Source organism: Drosophila mojavensis, unplaced genomic scaffold (genome assembly GCF_018153725.1).
Source record: "Drosophila mojavensis isolate 15081-1352.22 unplaced genomic scaffold, ASM1815372v1 contig_36, whole genome shotgun sequence".
Classification (NCBI taxonomy): Eukaryota; Metazoa; Arthropoda; class Insecta; order Diptera; family Drosophilidae; genus Drosophila; species Drosophila mojavensis.
The window spans coordinates 5,445,510-5,464,921 of NW_025318858.1; the positions used below are offsets into that span (position 1 = coordinate 5,445,510).

A 19,412-nucleotide genomic window follows, 5' to 3' on the forward strand; every position below is an offset into this window, starting at 1 on the left:
TATTGATATGGAACATGAATTAGCATAAAGAGAGAGAAAGTAGAAAAGAAAAACATGAGCCGAATTCTCAAATGAGATCGGAGATGCATATATACATATATGTAAAAGAAACCTAAAAGTTTATTAAATATAAATGATAAAGATAGATCCTAAAGATAAAAGACTTTAATTAAATATAAGTAATAGAAAACGAGTTTATTGAAGGAGTTAGGACCCTTCAAATGTTTTAGGCTTATGAAATCTGATAACATTCCGCATTTCATGTTTTGCTTGAACAGTCTCAATAATTCTTCAGTCAGCCGATTCATTGCTGGGAAAGGCAAATAATACTTATAATATTGGTTGAGGACCCTCCCACGCGTGTGTATGTTCACTAATGTGCAGCTAATGAGGCAATTCAACGGGGCCAGACAAATCAAACAAACCTACCCAGCTGAAAGACTCTTTAAGCTCAGTCCCTTCAGTTCCCTGCCTGCTCCCCCGCTTCTCATTCTGAAGTGGAACGTTCCGAGTGCAAAACCTTTCAATGTTGATTAATGGAAGCCTGGCTTGCAGCATGCTGCAGCATGTTCAAATGCCAACGACTTTGAGCTGCGTAACGAATTCGAACCGAAGAGCCAAAGTCCCAATTGACAATGGATAATGAAAAAAAAAAGAAATGAAATAACAACCAACTTGAATAGGCGATACGACGTCTCCAATGATTGATAATACGCCCCTGGGTGTCTTTAGAGAGCGCTGACCACATGCAGCGGGCTGCATGATTGAAAAATTGTCTCATATAAATTATAACTGTAATAAAAATGTACTTCGGATACTACAGATACAGCTACAGCGATACAAAGATACTTTGTGGAGCTGCTCAAGATACTTGAAAGTATTTCTAATGGCATTCCAATTTCACGGCTCGCTGCCAACTGAAATGGAACTGAATATGGTAAAATTTTGGGATATGTGGGTGAGGGTTATGGTTACAAATGTAAGGGCTTACTTGAATACCCTGTACTGATGAAATATATATTTCTATTTTAGAAACTCAATCATTATACTCTTCCAGTAGAATTAGGGAATAAATCGCAAAATATCGATAAACATCATTCTGATTAGATAATATAAAGCACATAGGTTACATAGACATTCAACACCTATAAATTATGTCGGATGTATGTTCTGATAATATCGATCAAATCGATATCTTTAATCCACTTGACTTGAATATGATATAATATAATATCAAGTAAGAACATGAAATAGAATTATTTCATGATTTTATCGCATAATCGATCAGCTTTCATGCATTCATTTGTTTCGATACTTCAAGTCGCTAGAATATACAAAAGCTTTTATTTTTCGATATATATCGATATGAACGATATTTTTATTATTATCATTATCATTACTTGAGTTACTTTGCTTAAGATTGATAAATCCCGTTCATTGCTTTTAATAGCACTTTACAGCGTATCTGCTAGTCTATCATTTAACAGTCAGACACTCTTACTTTTATAGCTTCTCACATGTGTTAAACTGTAGAGGCTACACAATTAGATGCACTTTTCCTATGAAAATGCAACTGAAAGGAAAAGACATTTCCACATATGCATAATTTGTGTTGAGTTTGGACTTAGCTTGGCTTGACTCGGGTTGATTTGTGTGTGTGTGTGTGTGTGTGCATATAAATATATATAGGCATCTTTTAATACTTGTTAATGAAGTGAAACGAGTATATTTGTTCTTCGTAATATCTGAAGATGTTAGAAACTAGAGAAAAAAAAACATAAAGTTTATGGACATAAACAAATGGAAGCTAGGCATATATATTCAAAACTTTTGGAAACAAACATAGTTCTAAAACTTGCCAGTTATGTTAGTGATTAGCTACTCTAATTATTTACAAAACATCATTTAATTGTTCTTGGAGCGTGAACGCGTATTGTGCAGTCGTTGACGCCCGCTTGCAGCATTCTTAGTTCACATCAAAGGACATGCTTGGCTGGCTAGCCAAGAGCTGCAGAACTGTTCTCAATGTAATTAATTTGGCGTTGAAAACATATTCAAAATGAAGATATATGTATATATATATATATATATGTATATTCACTGGGTATCTTAACTCAAATGAACAGAGCTGCTGAGTCATTTCTTGTCTTGTCTGTGGCTCTTCCTGTCGCTCTCTCTGTGTGTGTATGTGTGTGTGTGTGTGTACCTATGAAGGCCGCTTGATGACTTCCTTTGGTCAGTCGCTTTCATACAAATTTGCATTATAAAATGCATACATGTATATATAGCTATTCGTATATCTAAATATATCTGCATTTGTATATTTTGTTGAAAGTCTACGCTATAATTTTTAGTTTAACTCCTGGGAAAAGGCAGTTGAAGCATGAACTCCGATTTCACTGGAATTCTTTTCGGATGCATGCTCGCCTAACGATCATCAAGGTGATCTATCAACATCATTATCAGCATCATCATCATCAGCCTCGGTTTTTCACTCTGGGAAAAACAAAAGCGCGCGTTGCTGATCAAATTAACGATAAGCAACGCCTCTGAACATTTACAGATAAAAAGAAAAAGTAAAATAATAAAAATCTGTACTCTGCAAGTCAATAATTAAATTTATAGCAACTGAAAACCGAAAAAACCTATTTGGAAAAAATTTATATATAAAATTAATAGCTGTTTTGTGACAATCTGAATACCCTAGCATAAAGTTTGAAAGCTTAAATATTTTATGATATTTATACAATATATAAATACAATACAACTTATACTATATAGGCAATGTATGAAGTAAATTTAACAACATTTTGTTTACCAAGAAAATATATATCTAGATTTTGTCAAATATTTAAAGAAATTCGAATTTAGCAATTTAAGATTTTCATCAAATTTAGATGTTAATTATATGAATTTAATATAATAATTGAATCGAAAATTCAAATGGTAAAAAAATACGTGTAAAATATATTTCATTTAAATAAAATTGAATTTCTTTAAATAATGCCATATATTGATTTAACATAATCAAACAATATATCACTAAAGAGCCATTCCCTTTGTGTAAGAGTATATTAATAATAATAATGAGAAAAAAAAATAGTGAATCGAAGTCAAAGATGCGCCGCAGATAACATCACAGAGACACACACACATACATAAACACAGCTGATCAATCAGCCCAAAAAGGTGTGCTATGTAGTGCCCCTCACCCCTCAGCCCATCACTCTCTCACTTTATCCCCCTCGTATAAATATGAAAATCGTGACTTGAACGCTTAAAAAGCGCTTAAAACGTATTAAACAAACATATGGAAAACTTGTGTTAAAGGCCGGAAAATGACAAAGAGCACAAACGATGAAGAGGTAGGAGGTGGCGGTGGAGGTTGAAGAGAAAGAAGAGCTGAAGAAGCAAGCATAATTGAAAGGTAAATGGATGAGGCAAGAGGAGGGAATTAAAAATGTGTAGAGGAAATTGTCAGTCATAAGGTCAAAGGCAAAGGCTGCATAAGAAAAACCCAGATAGAAAGAGAAAGAGAAAGAGAGAGAGAGAGAGAGAGGTGGCAAGAGTGAGAGAGTTTCGCTCGACAGCTGTGGAAAAAACCCCTACGCATAGGCATTTGAAGTTTGAACCGGCTGTCCGGCTGCCCACAATATTGAACTCTGTTTAAATACTTGTATATTGAAGACCCCTACTGGAAGAAGAAGCAGCACCACCAACAACAACAACAACCAGCAGCAACAGCAGCAGCTGTAGAAAACTCGCGGACGCACGCGGCCTTTTTCTATTTTCTGAAACAATTTGTGTTTATTTTTATGTTTTGATAAATGCATTTCATGCGCTGCACCAAGGAGGTCGTTCACTGGATATACACATACATGCATACATACATACTATATATGTATTTATAAATATATATAAACGCATTGCGACGCAGAGCCTAAAACCATAAAATAAAGTACACAAATTCCTCAAATTGTTTTACAGCAATTTAAATTGGTAATTTATATGCCTTCACCATATTAGATCTACATCTGATTATTTTTAAATTTCAATACTTCATTTTAAATTCATATTATTATTCCATAATTATTTCTAATTAGAATTGTCACATGCAATTTAATTTGTGCGGCGAATATCAAATCATATTTCGCTTTGCTAAATTCTAGGCAAAAATATCGCATGCGAGCAAGCACATACGTTAGAACACAAGAGCTAAAACTCAATTCGCTCTGTTTATACTATTTTTAGTTTGCCTGCACAGGCATACGCAAACCAAAGCGAGATAGCAACAACAACAAATGCTCTCGCCGCACGCACACTCACACAGAACTGCTGCTCTCCTGAGCAAAGTGCGCTCTCGCAGGTTTGCTCTTAAACAGCCACAGTGCCTCAATTCGCAAGTGCCCGGGTAGCTCAGTCGGTAGAGCATTGGACTTTTAATCCAAGGGTCCAGGGTTCAAGTCCCTGCTCGGGCGAGCCAACTTTTTTTTAATTTTTTTTTTTTTATTATTTAATTCTTTTCAGTTCTTTATGTTTTATATTTAATGCGTGTGTGGGAAAGTGCCAGCGGCCAAGATTTCAGTTCATTCATAAAATAAATGCATGCAGCATGCTCGCAATTAGCACAGGATGAAGGCGGTCAGCCCCAACCAGTAGAGCACACAAGCAACGCCCCGCGGCAGCGCAGCGAACTGCCTGTCTGTCTGACTGTGCTCTGTCCCAACCGATGTATCCATGTTTCATGCCTCATGTCCAGCTCTTACTATTTGGCAGAAGCGCAGTCTGTGGCCCATTCCCGGGCGATGAGTGCGCAGCGGCCCGCCCCCTTTAGCGAAACCAAAAAAAAGTTGCTGTTGCTACAACTTGGGGCAGACTCTCTACTGTAACGTTAACCGGATATGGGGCGGATGCCAAAGCGATTGAATCATTCACTTAAATCAACCTATGCAGCGCAGGAGATACTGCACTTACGAGACGACACGTGTGTGTGTGTGTGTCTCCGTGTTTGTGTATGTGTATCTGTGTAGGTATTTTGCATGACAGATTCAGTGGAATTTTTGATTTGGTGAAATTTTGTTGTATTAAATTCGAAAAATTAGTCAAGTCAAGTTCGCACATAATTTATTACTTTTATTTTTTATGCCTGCCTTTACAATTGTTTTCATTTACAGTTATGCACTTTACCAGGAATAAGTATATAAAACGAAATTGATGTCAAAATACAGTGGGAAAATTTGAGCTAAAGTTTTGTTAAATAATATATTATGTAAAATATTATTTTTAATTTTAATTAAAATAAATTTATTCAAACATAAGTTGGACAGAATTTTCAAAGCTTTTTATATTTCTTAGAATATTATAATCTGTATATAGCATATAAAAATATGTAAAGCTGATAGAGCAACCATACTTGAAGTAGATCTCTTATATGTAAGAAATTCCTTCAAGTTTAAAAAAAATATCAAAAACATAAACGGAATGTTTAGGTTAAAAAAAAAAGGCATAAGTTTGATTTGCATATTACTCATAAACAGTAAATATAATATCTACATATAATAAATATAATATTACATATATGTATGTAAACCCTTATTTACTTTATGCAATTATTGTAAAATCAAAGAAATTTTAATTTTCTATCAATAAATTTGCCAATTTGTGCCACTGTGCAGCGCAACGGCCTTTACGGTGGGCCAGTTGCGCTGGACCCACGACAGTACAGTAAAGACTCGGACTCACAGCAGCTTATAAAAGCCGCCGCTTTGAGTTATGAACTTAAATCCCTGTCCGGGCCATAAAGTACAACCAGGGAAAAAATAAAGCAGCTAACAACTGCTGAAGAAGATGTTATTCTCGTTTTGTATTTCATTTATGTTTTTCTTTTTATGATGACTCACGCGCCGTTGCGATAAGATCAATCATCAGCGACCAAAGCAAACGGGCCAGAAAAGCAGCAGCAGACAAAAAAAAGCAATATTGCTCTAGTACAAAGAGAACGACTAGGATATACCCTGACCACAGCTAAGCTGTGCCAAAGAGCTATAAATAAGTTTTTTTTTAGATAAGTAAAGCTTGACAACGATATTGATCCAAGTCAAGACAATCAACTATTTATACATACAATATCTCTGTCTCAATATGTGTTGTCTATATATGTATGTATATATGTTGCCCCATTTTGGTGTTGGGATATATTATAAAAAATATTATATTAAATATGCATGCTTTTAAAGAACATACATACATATGTTTTATATACCAAATCTACAGAGTAGCGCTTGCTGATATAAATAAAATTGTATATCGATTAATATCGATACAGCAAATAAAGGAAGCTAATGCGGATTTTAAACAATTTTGATGGCTGATTTATGCCTCGGGCATATCTTAAGCGAATTTGATGACTTCTGCTTAAATCTCTGTCATAAAAATGCGTGCATCGATTTTTATCGATTTCACAACAGCTACACGCTCAAATGGCTGCACAATACTAAGTCATTTCTGATTAAGAATATATCTCTATGGGGTCAACCATGCCCTCCGCCTGTTACATTCACTTCAGCATAAACATTCAACTCTGTTTTGCGCCTTTTGTCAATGGAGAGAAACACAAATCTTATGGCCACGCAGCACTGCGGTTTTGACCATCCGTGATAACATTTTGGAATACGAAAGTAGACAAGTTTAGTGAGTGTGCAAGTGTGTGTGTGTGTGTGTGTGTGTGTGCGTGTGTGCATGTGCCTTGTATATGTGTGTTTGGGAACCGGCTTTGATTTCTAATTATTGGGTTTGTTTCCAGCTTTTGTTGCGGCGCGTGAGCATCAAATAAACGGTCTAAAACAACAACAATCACAACAACAACAACAAAAACAAAATAATACAGCAGCGGAAATAGCTGAAGCGATAAAGCCAATAAAAACAACAAGGCGAAAATCTCGATTTCAATAGAAAGGCGTTTTAATTTTAAGCATAATTCCAATTAAATGATTGTTTATGCAGAGTCTTAAATCGCATTAAGCGACCCCAACGCCAATTGGACACTTGCTCGAGCATATGTCTTGCTCTGATTGGACTCGTTGGCTCAGCTGACTTTTCGCCTTCTTGCCTTCTCTCTTGCTTACTTGTTTGAGTAACCAGCCATTGGAGTTCGCCGCAATATGCAATAACTCAATGTCGCCGCAACGCATACTCGTCCTGCCGCTCAGGCCGTAGACAGACAAAAGGCTGTTACGAAAGAGGCGTTGCTTAGGAGGGCGGGGCGGCTAACACCGGCAGACAGGTATCTTGGCAGTGTTTATTTCACAGGCGTTAATAATGCGTTACACAGTCACAAAAAATAGGGCAACTTTATGGCTGACAATTTACTTGTAGGAGTTACCACTGTAGTTACTGGTAATATTTTTAAAATTAAAAAATAAAATCACATATTGCCAAACACTGGCTGGATTCGAACCTGGAACGCCTGACGAACGCAAGGCCAAAAATATATTCTTGTTCTTATTAGAAATTGCAAAATCTGAAAATCTTATTCGAAATATAAATATGTATTAAATATATTATAGTAAGAAATATGCAAATAAATATATTTGAAAAAAAGATACAAATAAAAAAAAAAACAAATGAAATTAAAATTGAAATTATTGATATTCACTTTAAACCAGTTTAAAATATTAAAATCAAATCTAACGTTTTTTTCACTGCATAGCAATCTATGCAACTCCTGCCCCTACATAACCCCTTTATCCGGTGCAGACAAAGCGTCGTCTGCAGGGAAGCGTGGAGTGGGTTCAAAGAGAGATAGGGAGTGAGAGGGAAATAGAGAGGGGGGAGGGGGACAGGGATGTCGCAGACAAAAGCAAAGGCAGCTTGCTTGCTGGAATCTTAAGGCAACGGCCGCAACGGCCACAACGGCTTTGGCAGCTCATTAGACACATAAAAGGTGGCTCATTGCGCATGCTGACGGCATGAAGGCGGGCAGAAGACCCACCGCAAAGCCAGTGCATCACATGATGAGCGATATATACACATACATATATAGATAATGAATCATACTGGGCCTATACAATAACAATACCGTTAATAGGCAAAGCATGTCGACAGGGCAGCTAAAAGCTAAAACTGCTGCTAGCCAACCAACAGGTTTCCAGCCAACATTGGCATGACAATCGCTTTTAGGCCATGTACCGAGCACCGAGCGTATTGTTACCTTTTTTTTTTTTGATTATGATTCATAATTGTTACAAGTGTTTAATGAAAGGGCTTGGCAGCACTTTGTGGCCAGTTGAAGCCCGGTTTATGGCCATAAGAGCGGGCGCTGTTCAATTGATATGTAATGGGCATATGTAAATGGCCAAAAGTGCTAACTGAATTAGTCAGCAAAGCAGAAATAGTGTAGTAAAAAGCTGTTAATACTCTGTAATTGGATAGGTATGACAGTAGTACTAATAGTACTATTAGACATATATTTAATATAATCTATCTAATCATATTCAAATATAGATTTCATTGGCTTCAATTATAAAGTAATTCGTACTTTAATATTAACGTGAACATTAACATTAACTTTAACTGACATGTCCTTTACGGTTACCCATTCGACTGAAGTTAACGGTAATTATGCTTAAAATATGAGGTGGCAAAACTACTGTAAGCCATGAATCTCGATGCGAAATGGCACCCTTCTGGCCCTCCTGCCGGTCAACCGCAGTTGCTGTCAAATTGGCCGCAACAGCCGCAACATGTGGGCCAGGTAGACATGCTATACACTCATTTAGAGGCCCCTCTTTATGAAGGCGACATCTGTCATTGTCTCGAGCTCGTTGCTCGCAGCTCGCTGCTAAAGCTTATCAAAAAACATTTTCGCTTTGGCGCCAATTTCACAAGAAACACGCGACTGCAGTTAAATCGGAGATGAGACGAAGCGAACGCAGCGGATTGGGACCACCCGGGCAAAAAAAAAACCTGAGACGAGTCGAAGCTATAAAACCGAAGATTTGAATATTCTATATTTGTATACATACCATTTTTTTTTTAGAATCTCTAAATATATGAAAATAATGTTTATTTTATATATTATATAGTATAGAGTACATGATATAATACATCTTAAACGTAGCATTAGCAAGTAGCTGTCACAAATTTCAAGTGGGTAGCTTTATTAAATTGTCAGTTCATATAGTTAGCTATATGATATGATGATGATGGTAAGCTAGAATATATAAATATATTTATAATAATTCTTACAGATATAACTTCATTGGAAGTTCAGTTCACTTAGATAATCCAAAAATCAATGATAGATTTTTGAATATTTTGTTAATCGATCTTACTACATATACCTTAACTATAGTTATAAGCAACAACTATACCAAGTTACATAGATGTCACTTCAGTAAAAGATAAGTTCTCATAGCTAATTTAAGTATCTATAAGAGCTATAAAATATAGTCATAGATATATATAAGATAAAAACTCATTCGACTATATTTTAGCTAGAGTTAAAAGCAAGAACTATATTAAATTTCATAGGTATGCGTTCACTAGAAGCTCAGTTCAGATGGGTAATATAAGTACCTATGATAGTTACTAGTTATGGCGATTTGTAGAATATCTGCCAAGTTTCGTAAAGATAGCTCCACTGGTACCTCAGTTCACATAGTTAGGCTTAGAGAAACATACATAATTATTACTCAACTATTCAATCCCATAAAATAACATATTTAAGCAGCTATTTCCTGCTATGAGTTACACAGTTCTTAACCAAATTCATAGCACTCTAGGTAAGAGTATCAAAAGCTTTGGCCGGCGCGTTAATTTGTCAGCATTGGGTTGACCGAAGCGCTTGCTGGTTTTTTGTAATTCTACGAAATCGGCTTTGGGCCATTTTCGTGGCTAAAGAAGAGGTGTCAATTCGGGAAGAAGAGGTATTCGAAATGCATTCGAATGAGTAATAAGCCGGGCAACGCCGCACCGATCCATTTTGTCTTAAGCCATGGACGTAAAGTGAAATGTGAGGGGTGATAAATTTGAATGGCTAATTGAAAATGCGGCACAATTATGGAGATTGATCAGCAGACGCGCGAGTTCCCAGCATTCCAAATGCTTCTTCGGCTACTATTTCATCTTCGTCTTTCACTTCCTCTTCAGCATCAGCCTCGGCTTCAGCTTCATCGTCATCGTCAGCTTCATCTGCTTCGGTCGTAAAAAGCAAAAGGCCATAAAAACATTTTTGCCAATTCTCAAATGGCTACCGAACAAAATGGAAGCCCACACACGGCCCAAAACGTTTGTCCAAAAGGTTTTTTTCTTACAACATTTTACGAGGCGCGAATGCTAGGGGTCTGTGCGGCTAAGCGAGGATGCCGGAGCGGGGCGTGGTGTGGCAGGTGAGAGGGTGTTGCAAGCCAAGCGTAGCTGGCACCTCCATTAGCTTTGCACATGCAACGCATTGGCATGAAAGAAGAATATTCATATAGGTATATATGTATATGTACGTATATATATGCCTACCTTTTTGCTATCATAATCTAGGCAAGGTACGACAACTATCTGAATGGGTTTGTTCGGTTTAGTTCGCGAAATGTTTACAGCAGTGAGATAGCTCGCATACTAACACCAACCATATGTATTTGCATTTATGATATACACTTATAATATATAAACTATATATAGATATGATATATTTCTGGAAATTCTACAGCTAGAACTTTACGATGAAATAAAAGGCTTTATATTGTTTTGTAATATGTACGTGTATATTTTAAGATAAACCTAAAATATGTATATATCGTATATATCTAGTTACATCATCCATTAATAGAGCTCGATATATTATATGCCAAATTCAAAGAAATTCGAATTTCAATTTCTAAAAGCACAACAACAAAATTCACCTCGTACAGTCTCAATGGGTCCTCTTTAATGAGTGTCAATAAAACCTTTTATTGTTTTTGTATATTCACACTCATCAGTAAATGCCTTAAAATCATTAAAATGAACCCAAGTAAGGGTATTCGAAGTGCATTGTCTTTGAGGCCACTTCACATTGAGTGGCTGAACATGCGTTACTCCATGTTCGGGCCCTTCAGAAAAATTGTTATTTACAACCTTAATCTGCGCAAGAAATGTATTAGAGAGCAGGGTCTATGCTTTTTTCTGAAATGTGAGTAGAAGGCGCAAAGTGTTTACAAACAAAGCGCAGGCTCAATTAGCATACCGAGCTATAGGTATAGCCACGTGAGAGCCAGGTGAGACTTGGCTTGACTGACCAAACTGGCCCAAGCTGCGATTTTTATGGCAGGTTAACGACACAAAGCAAAAAATAAAAATAGTAGACGAAGCAGAAGATGAAATAAATGACTAAGTAGATGCAACTAAAGCTGCAGCTGATGTTGAAGTTGAGTTGAAGTTGAAGTTGAAGCTGAGCCGAGGTATTAATCAGCACTGGAAGCGAGTGACCCCAATAGACAGCACAATGCGGCAGCAGGAGGAGAAGCCAGAGCCGGCCAGAGCAGCGGGAGCACATCCTTCACATAGACACAAAAGGCGTATCCATCAATTAATTGAGCATTTGCCACACACACACACACACACACAGTTACACAAGTTCATCGAACCTCAAACCCAGCTGAAAAACCCGATGAGGCGTAAAAATGCCAACAACAGAAGCAAAAGGAGCAGCCCGAGCTGGATTGAAGGGTTGAGAGCTGGACAATGAATACATGACTGAATGAATGACAGTAACAGCAGCTAGAAACATGTTTGTAATTGTGTTAGGGTTGATGAAAACATAAATACTCTGACTTGGAATAAAGTTTTCCTAATTAAGCAAAAATTGGTTGAAAATATAATTTAAGGATTTTACTAGATATCCTGGAATATTTTTAAATATTACATTAATTTGTATAGTTATCTGATACAAAATATATATGATATACATATGCATAAAAATTTCTAAAATATTAATATATAACTTGAAATAGAATTCAGCTAGTTAAAAACATATTGTATCAAGAATTGATTGAATTCGAAACCGAAATATAACAAACAATTCAAGAAAATGAAGAATAACTAGGCTCTCACGATGATTCGTAGATAGTATTTTATATCAAATATTATCAAAATAATGGAATTTAAATGTTATGAAATCCAACACAAGTGTGAGATAGTCGATAAAAAACTTTTGAATTATAGAATTACTAGTAGATTTACAGCAGCGGCACAAAAACAAAGACCTACAGCGGTTGCTCCTATGGCAGTTATGTAATATGACCCACAGATCTATCTAAAATGCATATTTATTGGAGCTGCAGTGCCAAGAGGCAGCTGAGTCAAGTTTCAATACAATTGCCAAGCGGCAGGCGATAGTTAGGCACTCTAATGAATAATAAAATGAAGACACTGGTCCCGTTATGCACAAGCCTAAACACATTAGGGACTCAGTACATCAGAGCGTGTTAATCCATTTATAGTTCTTGCTCAACTAAATCAATTAAATAACTAAACTTGAGAACTTGTAGGTTAACTTACCTAAGGCTCGACGTGGGGATAATCCTTTTAAGTTTTTTACTTTTTGCAACCCAAGGGGTGCGGCAAAAACAACAAGCGATGGAGAGAGAGAGAGAGAGAGAGAGTGAGAGAGCGAGAAGACGAGAAAGAGAGAGAGAGCGAGAGCTGGACAGCTAAGGAGAAAAAAACACACGCTCGCTACACTTGAAAAACTTTCGGCCTTTGGGTGGGGTCCGCGTTTTGGCTTTTTTTTTGAAGTAAGTTAAATTTGTATATTTATGGAGTACTTCAAATTTACGAATGCCTTATAACTTTTAGCATATGTTAAGGACACACATAGGCACACTCACTCACACATGCACAACAGCACAGAACTTTGCAACTTTTTGATTACAGTTATTGGAAATGCGGCACGGCAAGGCTAACAAAATATATCTATTTTCGACTAAGGGTGGTTTTGAATATGCCGGAAAAAACCACGACGCTAAATATGTTCCAAACGGGGTGGGCGAGCACACACACAAGACCCAACAAGAGTCTCAAATGCGAAATTTCATAACTTAAACTATATAATAAATCTATAAATATTTATTTGTTTGATTTTAATTTATTTTTATTTTTATTTATTTATTAATTTTTTTTTTTTTTTTTTTGCAAATCAAGAGAAAGAAACTATTTAAAAGGACACTTCCGCACGCGACGAGGCAAAGCCAAAAACTCCAGCGTCCAGGAGTTAGTGAACTTCGTGAGGATATGCTGGCGCGGCTGGCGCGTTTTCCAATTGGAATTGCGCTCGGCGAAACGGCGTTTCAACTCTACACGACCGCTGAAAGGGGGTGTGTCTCAGCGTTCGTCTCGATTTGCCGGCACTGGAAGCACACCGAACAGCTGGCCGAGCGGCAGGGTGTGTTTGATGCCCAACCACAAAGGTCCCCTTGGAGACTGGAAGGACAGCAGGAAGCACGAAGCAGGATACGAAATGCGCCGACTGCCCGAGTCTCGCATTTGTTTTGAAACGAAACGCAAGCGAAGCAACCGCTCGGGCAGCTGTGCTCCCATTCACAATGAGGCGCACGCACCCAAACATCCCTACACACACACACGCACACTCACACGCCTACACATGTGCTACCCCGACCCACCCTATCTGCATCGCAATACAATTGGAGGTGCTGCAATAGCGACGCAATAAATGACGAAGTCATGACAACAAGCCGAGACACCCACTTAAACATGAATAATGGCTAGTCCAACATCGCCCCAGCCTCCAACCCCCAATCCCCGCTTCCGTCTGCGCCCTTGCCTGAGCTAAACAAAGGAAGCCCAGCGAATATGAAGATAATTTTCTATAAGAAACTTACTGTAGATTGAGGGCATATTTTTAATTTTTTGCCCGTTCCTAACTTACCCTACAAACTAAGTATCGAGACAGTATATCCATATCATTATACCCTGAACCCATTTTCAATGGGAAATCAGGGTATAATGGTTTTGTTGAAATGTATGTAACAGGCAGAAGGAGGCGTGGCAGACCCCACAAAGTATATATATTCTTGATCAGGGTGACGAGCTGAGTTGATTTGGCCCTGTCCGTCTGTCTGTCCGTCTGTCCGTCTGTCCGTCTGTCCGTATGTATGAACGCGTCGATTTCAGAAGATATAAGAGCTAGAGACTTCAAATTTTTTTTAAAATGTCCGTAATTACAGCGCGCATATCAAGTTTATCATTAAAAATCGATAACTCATCTCGATCTTTTTTTATCGATAAAAAACCTTATCAAAACCCAGTTATAAAATTATATCTTCTATACCTTTATTGCTAGAGTCTCAAAATTTTTAATGTATGCTTATATGCAATTTATACAATTTCGGTTTTTGTTAAAATTTACCCCCCACCTCTAAATTCACCCCCTCACCCTCACTTTTGTAAAAAGCGTATTTCAAATACTAGAGACTTGTGCTTTGGCAATTACATGCATATTCATGTTATAATCATAATCTAAAAGTTTCATGAAGATCGTACGTCCATAAAAAAAGTTATTAAACAATTAAGTTCTCATAGTAAGCGCACACTGCAGCCCATGCGTGTTTATGCATGGTTGCTTGTGTGTGTATGTGTGTGTGTGTATGCGTTTGTGTATGTATGCGTGTGTGTGTGTATGTGTGTCTGTATGCGTGTGTGTGTATGTATGCCTTTGTTTGCGTACGTGCGTGTGTGTGTGTGCGTGTTTCTTGTGTAAGCTGAAAGTCGCGAAAAAGTATTGAAATATCTATTGCTCCAAGGGTTCAGGGGATCTCGTAGTCGAGCAGTCTCGACTAGAGCTTTCTTATTTTTATATAGACTTAAACTAATTCTAACTCTAATGATAGCTCGACTTTACCATACCCTGCAAACTATGCAAAAGTTGAGAGAGTGTTGCTTGAACATAAAAGAGTTTGTATAGAAAGGCTATGAGGTGACTTTAATGTATCTTGTATAAAAAAGTTTAAGCAACTGCGCTTATAATGGAATATTATGTAGAAATATTTCTGAAATATTTGCACAAAACTTGCTCACTCTAATATACCCTACAAGCTCAGCTAAGGCAAAGGAGAGAGTTTAAATAGCTAGTTGATCTTGCAAATTAGCCAATTTATCGTTAGGTCTATAATATACCGATCTATACGATTTTCACTACAGAAGGTATCGAATATATGTAGTAGATTCATTTAGAATGTTGGACGCTTTCATACTTTGATCGAGGTAATTCGATGGAGAAATTAATAGGGAATACATCTAATTTGCCAATCATTCTAACTATACAATCTAATATTAAAGACTATATAGAATACATTAATAAATGGATAATAATTTAATAAATGGAAAATGGGTAAAATCAAATGTATATCAAATACAATATTTTGTATAATAATATATGACTATATAGAAGGGGAGAACTTGGGCATATATCTAAATATTTTTGATCCTCCACTCACCTCGACATTTTCGACATCGTAGTAGCAGAAGGTGCGCTTCGTTAGCTCGAACCAGCGATGTTTATAGTTGACTGGAGTGAAACGCTTCTTGTTCTGGGCCCGTTTCACCATGGAGCCGCTCTTGACAATATCGTACAGATGCTCCGACATCTTATCCATTTTGGCCTGAAAGGATTTGCTGCTGGAGCGCAGCGACAGCGACGATTTCATGCTGCCATGGGAGCTGCGCTGCATTTTGCTGCTCAACATCGTGGTTGACAGACAGAAGAGACAGAGGACAGAGGAAAAGAGAGAAACAGAGGAGTATCTGTAAAAAAAAAAAAAAGAGTTGCAAAATCAGTAAGCCATAAAGACATGTTAATATTATGGCCAAAAATTGTTTGGTTTACAAGCGACAACGCCTCGTCACATAAATCAGTTAAGCAAAACAAAACAAACACAAAAACACGATCTGTGGGCGTGCGAACCGTATGCCATTGACCGTGGCCAAATTGAGTAGCCAGGCTAATTGCAGTGGGCGTTACACCAACAGGCATCAATCAGAGATCCAGCCAAGAACCGACAGACAAAGAGAGGCTTTCAGCTGGACCAAATCGAGCGATTAAATGGCCAATTAATAAGCCGACCGGCTAGACAGTGGAGTATCTCTATGTACTATAATAAACACACATATATACAGATATACATATGTATATATTTAGTGCATATACTCGTTGCTTCAACTGACCTTGACGCCGAATGAAAACCAGTTGCAGCCTGTGCGGAGAACTGATTAAAGGATTAGCCCAGTGTAAGCTGATCATCGCTTGACCAGTCCAACAGTTCTTGCCAACGAAGCGTGTGCGCAAACAAACGGCTCGTTGGGCTCAGTTCCAAGTTGCGAATACATACATACATATGCATATATGAATGTATATATAGAGTTAGTAAGACTTATAGATGCCCTGCGCATTAGTGCGTTTAGATGAATCCATCAAATGATTAATGAATTGCTTTTGTGATTAGTGGCTTTCCATTGAATTGTTCAATAATTGTTGAGCAATTACACAGTTAATGAAAACATATGAGATATATTACCCATTTTCAGGTGTTAATCGAGAACAAGTATGTAAATGAATATCTGATTAATACGAATAGTTATTCGATCAACCTGCCGAAATAGTTGATTCACGAGTAAATTGATTAAAATGATTCGTTCAGGAATGATGCATTCAAATTAAAGACTTTTGTGATCTATTATATTGTGCATTTGAAGACTGCAGAAATGCATATCTAAGCAAAAGAATGATATACGAGCGATAGCTCCAATTGAGTTGTTGCATGGTTCATATGTAGATATTGGTACAAACTGTTCCATTGCCCATCATAAGCGACTACACAAATATATAACATCACTACCAAATTAAAAACTAACTTTAGAGAAACCAGTTATCGATATACTGCAGAATGGATTATAATATTATATGTCAAATTAAAGAGTTTTGAGAGATATGTATGAATTCAAGTCTACCTCTACTTATATATGTGTATTTATACCTTGTATACAGCTTTGAACCTATGCATATCTATCTATATACTTCCAAATGTTTAAAATTGTAGCCTTAAATTATTCTAAATCATATCTCTGTACATATCAACCATAGAGTATTTAACATTTCCAACAACTCAGCTATATTCTGATATCAATATGCCAATATGATATATGCATATAACACACAAAAGCTTATTTAATAATCTTCATTATAAATCTTCATATTAATATAATATTTACACATGTTTTCAAAGATAAGATAAGAATAATGCATTTCCTTTGTTTGTTACATGTTTTAGCATGATTTCAATATACCCCATTTACAGTGACAGCACTTGCATTGGCTAAATTGTATACACATGAACACACACACACACACACACACACACAGACATACATGATATGTGGAGCTATGGAATTATCGCACTTCAACAACAACAAAAGCAACATGCGGCTGCGCATGGAAATCAACAAACAAAAGCGACAAATGCACATCTACAGCAACAACAACAACAGCAACAATGATGCAGCAACAATAACTACAACGCCTGCGCCTCTCTCACACTGCCCCGCCCACAAGCCCCGTTTACATATCGTTCATGCGTGGCACTTTAATCAAGCAGAGCGTTGAGAGGCTCAGCCATATAGGATTTGCTCAGCACTAAAGCAATAACAGAATCATGCCCTCTAAAAAAAAAAAATATTTTAATAATAGTATATTTACTATTATCTATATTTTAGTTACTTAGACATCAAATCCCCTTGATTAACTCACAATAAAAACACTACCAAAAAAAAAAAAAAAAAAACTAGCCATTTAGCAATACTAAGCCACTGCTTTTCATAAATTACAGGGTATGCGAGAGTAGGCAATGCTATATGATTGCAACGGCGGCCACGGCGACGGCGCAAAAATCGCATAAATCTTGGCCTCAGGCATGAACAGGCACAGACGAAGAAGCAAACGCAGACGCCGACAGCGACGTCGCCTGGACTTGGGATAGCAGCGCATCAGCAGCAGCAATGGCAACGGCACAGGCAGCCGCAGACAACAACAGACAAGAGTCAACGCGTTTTGGCAAAAGCGGGCGTGTCCATGGCCCTGGCACACACACATGCACGCACGCGCACACAGACAGGAAAGATTTAGCTGCAGACGACAATGTTTGAATTTCGCCACGCAAATAGCTGCGTTTAATTTTCATGCCTCTCTTGCTTATTATTAATTTTCTTATTTTTTTATTTAAATTTTTATTTTGCAATAGTTTTGATTTTTCTGTTGATACTCGCAACTTTTTTCATAGCATTTAACGGGGGCGGGTGTTGCGTTGGCGTTTGACGCTCTGCGCGACCTTTGAAAGAATTTTTAACAAAACGCAACCAAAAAACGGGTTTGCAGCGGAAAGAAAACGCAAATATGATACGAGGAAAAAAGCAGCTATTCGAAGGCAAGTGACAAAACATGGTCTGATTGGCATATGTATGTATGTATATGTAAGTGTTCTTATTGGTTTGCGAGAGGGGGGTGGTCTTATCAGCAAGCGCAACTGTAAATTCTAGTTGGTTTTGTGTATTTTGATTTTGCATGCAGCTCGACTCACATATTATTTGTGGTGATAAAGCAATTTAAATAAAAATTAAACAAGAACAAAGAAAATAAATGTAATTCGAGCTGCGAGTGAGACACCAACGGGAGTGGGAGAGGGCAAGAGGAGTCAATATGTGTGCCAAACTTACCACAAGTGCCGTTGATTGAGCAATTGAAGCAATGACCGATCGAAGCGCATTCAACAAACGAAATTAATAACAACAAATCACTTTCGTTTAAGAGGCGCGCACGCTCCACAACGGCGGCGATAACAATGACTGCGACGCGACCGGCTTTGACACCATTTGCATACTGCTCGGCCCAAGTAGCGGGCAAAAAAAATATATTATAAACAATTCCGCGGAGAAGGCTCAGCTGTGCTCACACACACTTACACGCGCTCAAACATATGAGGACTTCACACATAAACACACAGAAAGACAGGCGCAACAGGCGGCTTTTTGATATGCAGAATTTTCAGAGCAAGTGCATTTTAATACTTCAGTTTGACCTGAACTGTATGACAACTGAAGTAGGCGCATTTAAAAGTTTCAAATTTTGTAATATTAATATTAATTATTAATTTTAAGCGCGCTGTTGCTCTGTTATGTGTTGTGAATGCGCCGACGCGACGTAACTTTAAAACGGCTATCGATTAATTGATATACGATGGAACCTGTACTGCTATCTGTTATCGATGCTTTGTTAAACGAGTGCAATCGAATGACCACCACATTAGACGCATAAGTGATGCATTCAATTATCGATCGCGACGCTTTCAAAATTTTTAAATTGCCAAATATAAATA

The 19,412-nt window shown here is 37.4% G+C and overlaps 1 protein-coding gene and 1 non-coding gene across 2 annotated transcripts in view; one reads left to right on the plus strand and one right to left on the minus strand.

The window, feature by feature from the left end:
- LOC6576022 (tyrosine-protein kinase Btk29A) overlaps positions 1-19,234 on the minus strand; it is a 56,236-nt gene extending 37,002 nt beyond the window's left edge. The window contains exons 1-2 of the mRNA XM_002001990.4: positions 18,754-19,234; positions 15,486-15,792 (exon numbers count right to left, since the gene is read on the minus strand). Of these exons, the coding sequence (XP_002002026.1) occupies positions 15,486-15,734 (249 nt within the window). The 5' untranslated portion in view covers positions 15,735-15,792; positions 18,754-19,234. The remainder of the gene's footprint in view (positions 1-15,485; positions 15,793-18,753) is intronic.
- Trnak-uuu lies at positions 4,406-4,478 on the plus strand. The gene has a single exon. It is a non-coding gene; the product is annotated as a tRNA-Lys (tRNA).
- Positions 19,235-19,412: the final 178 nt, after the last annotated feature.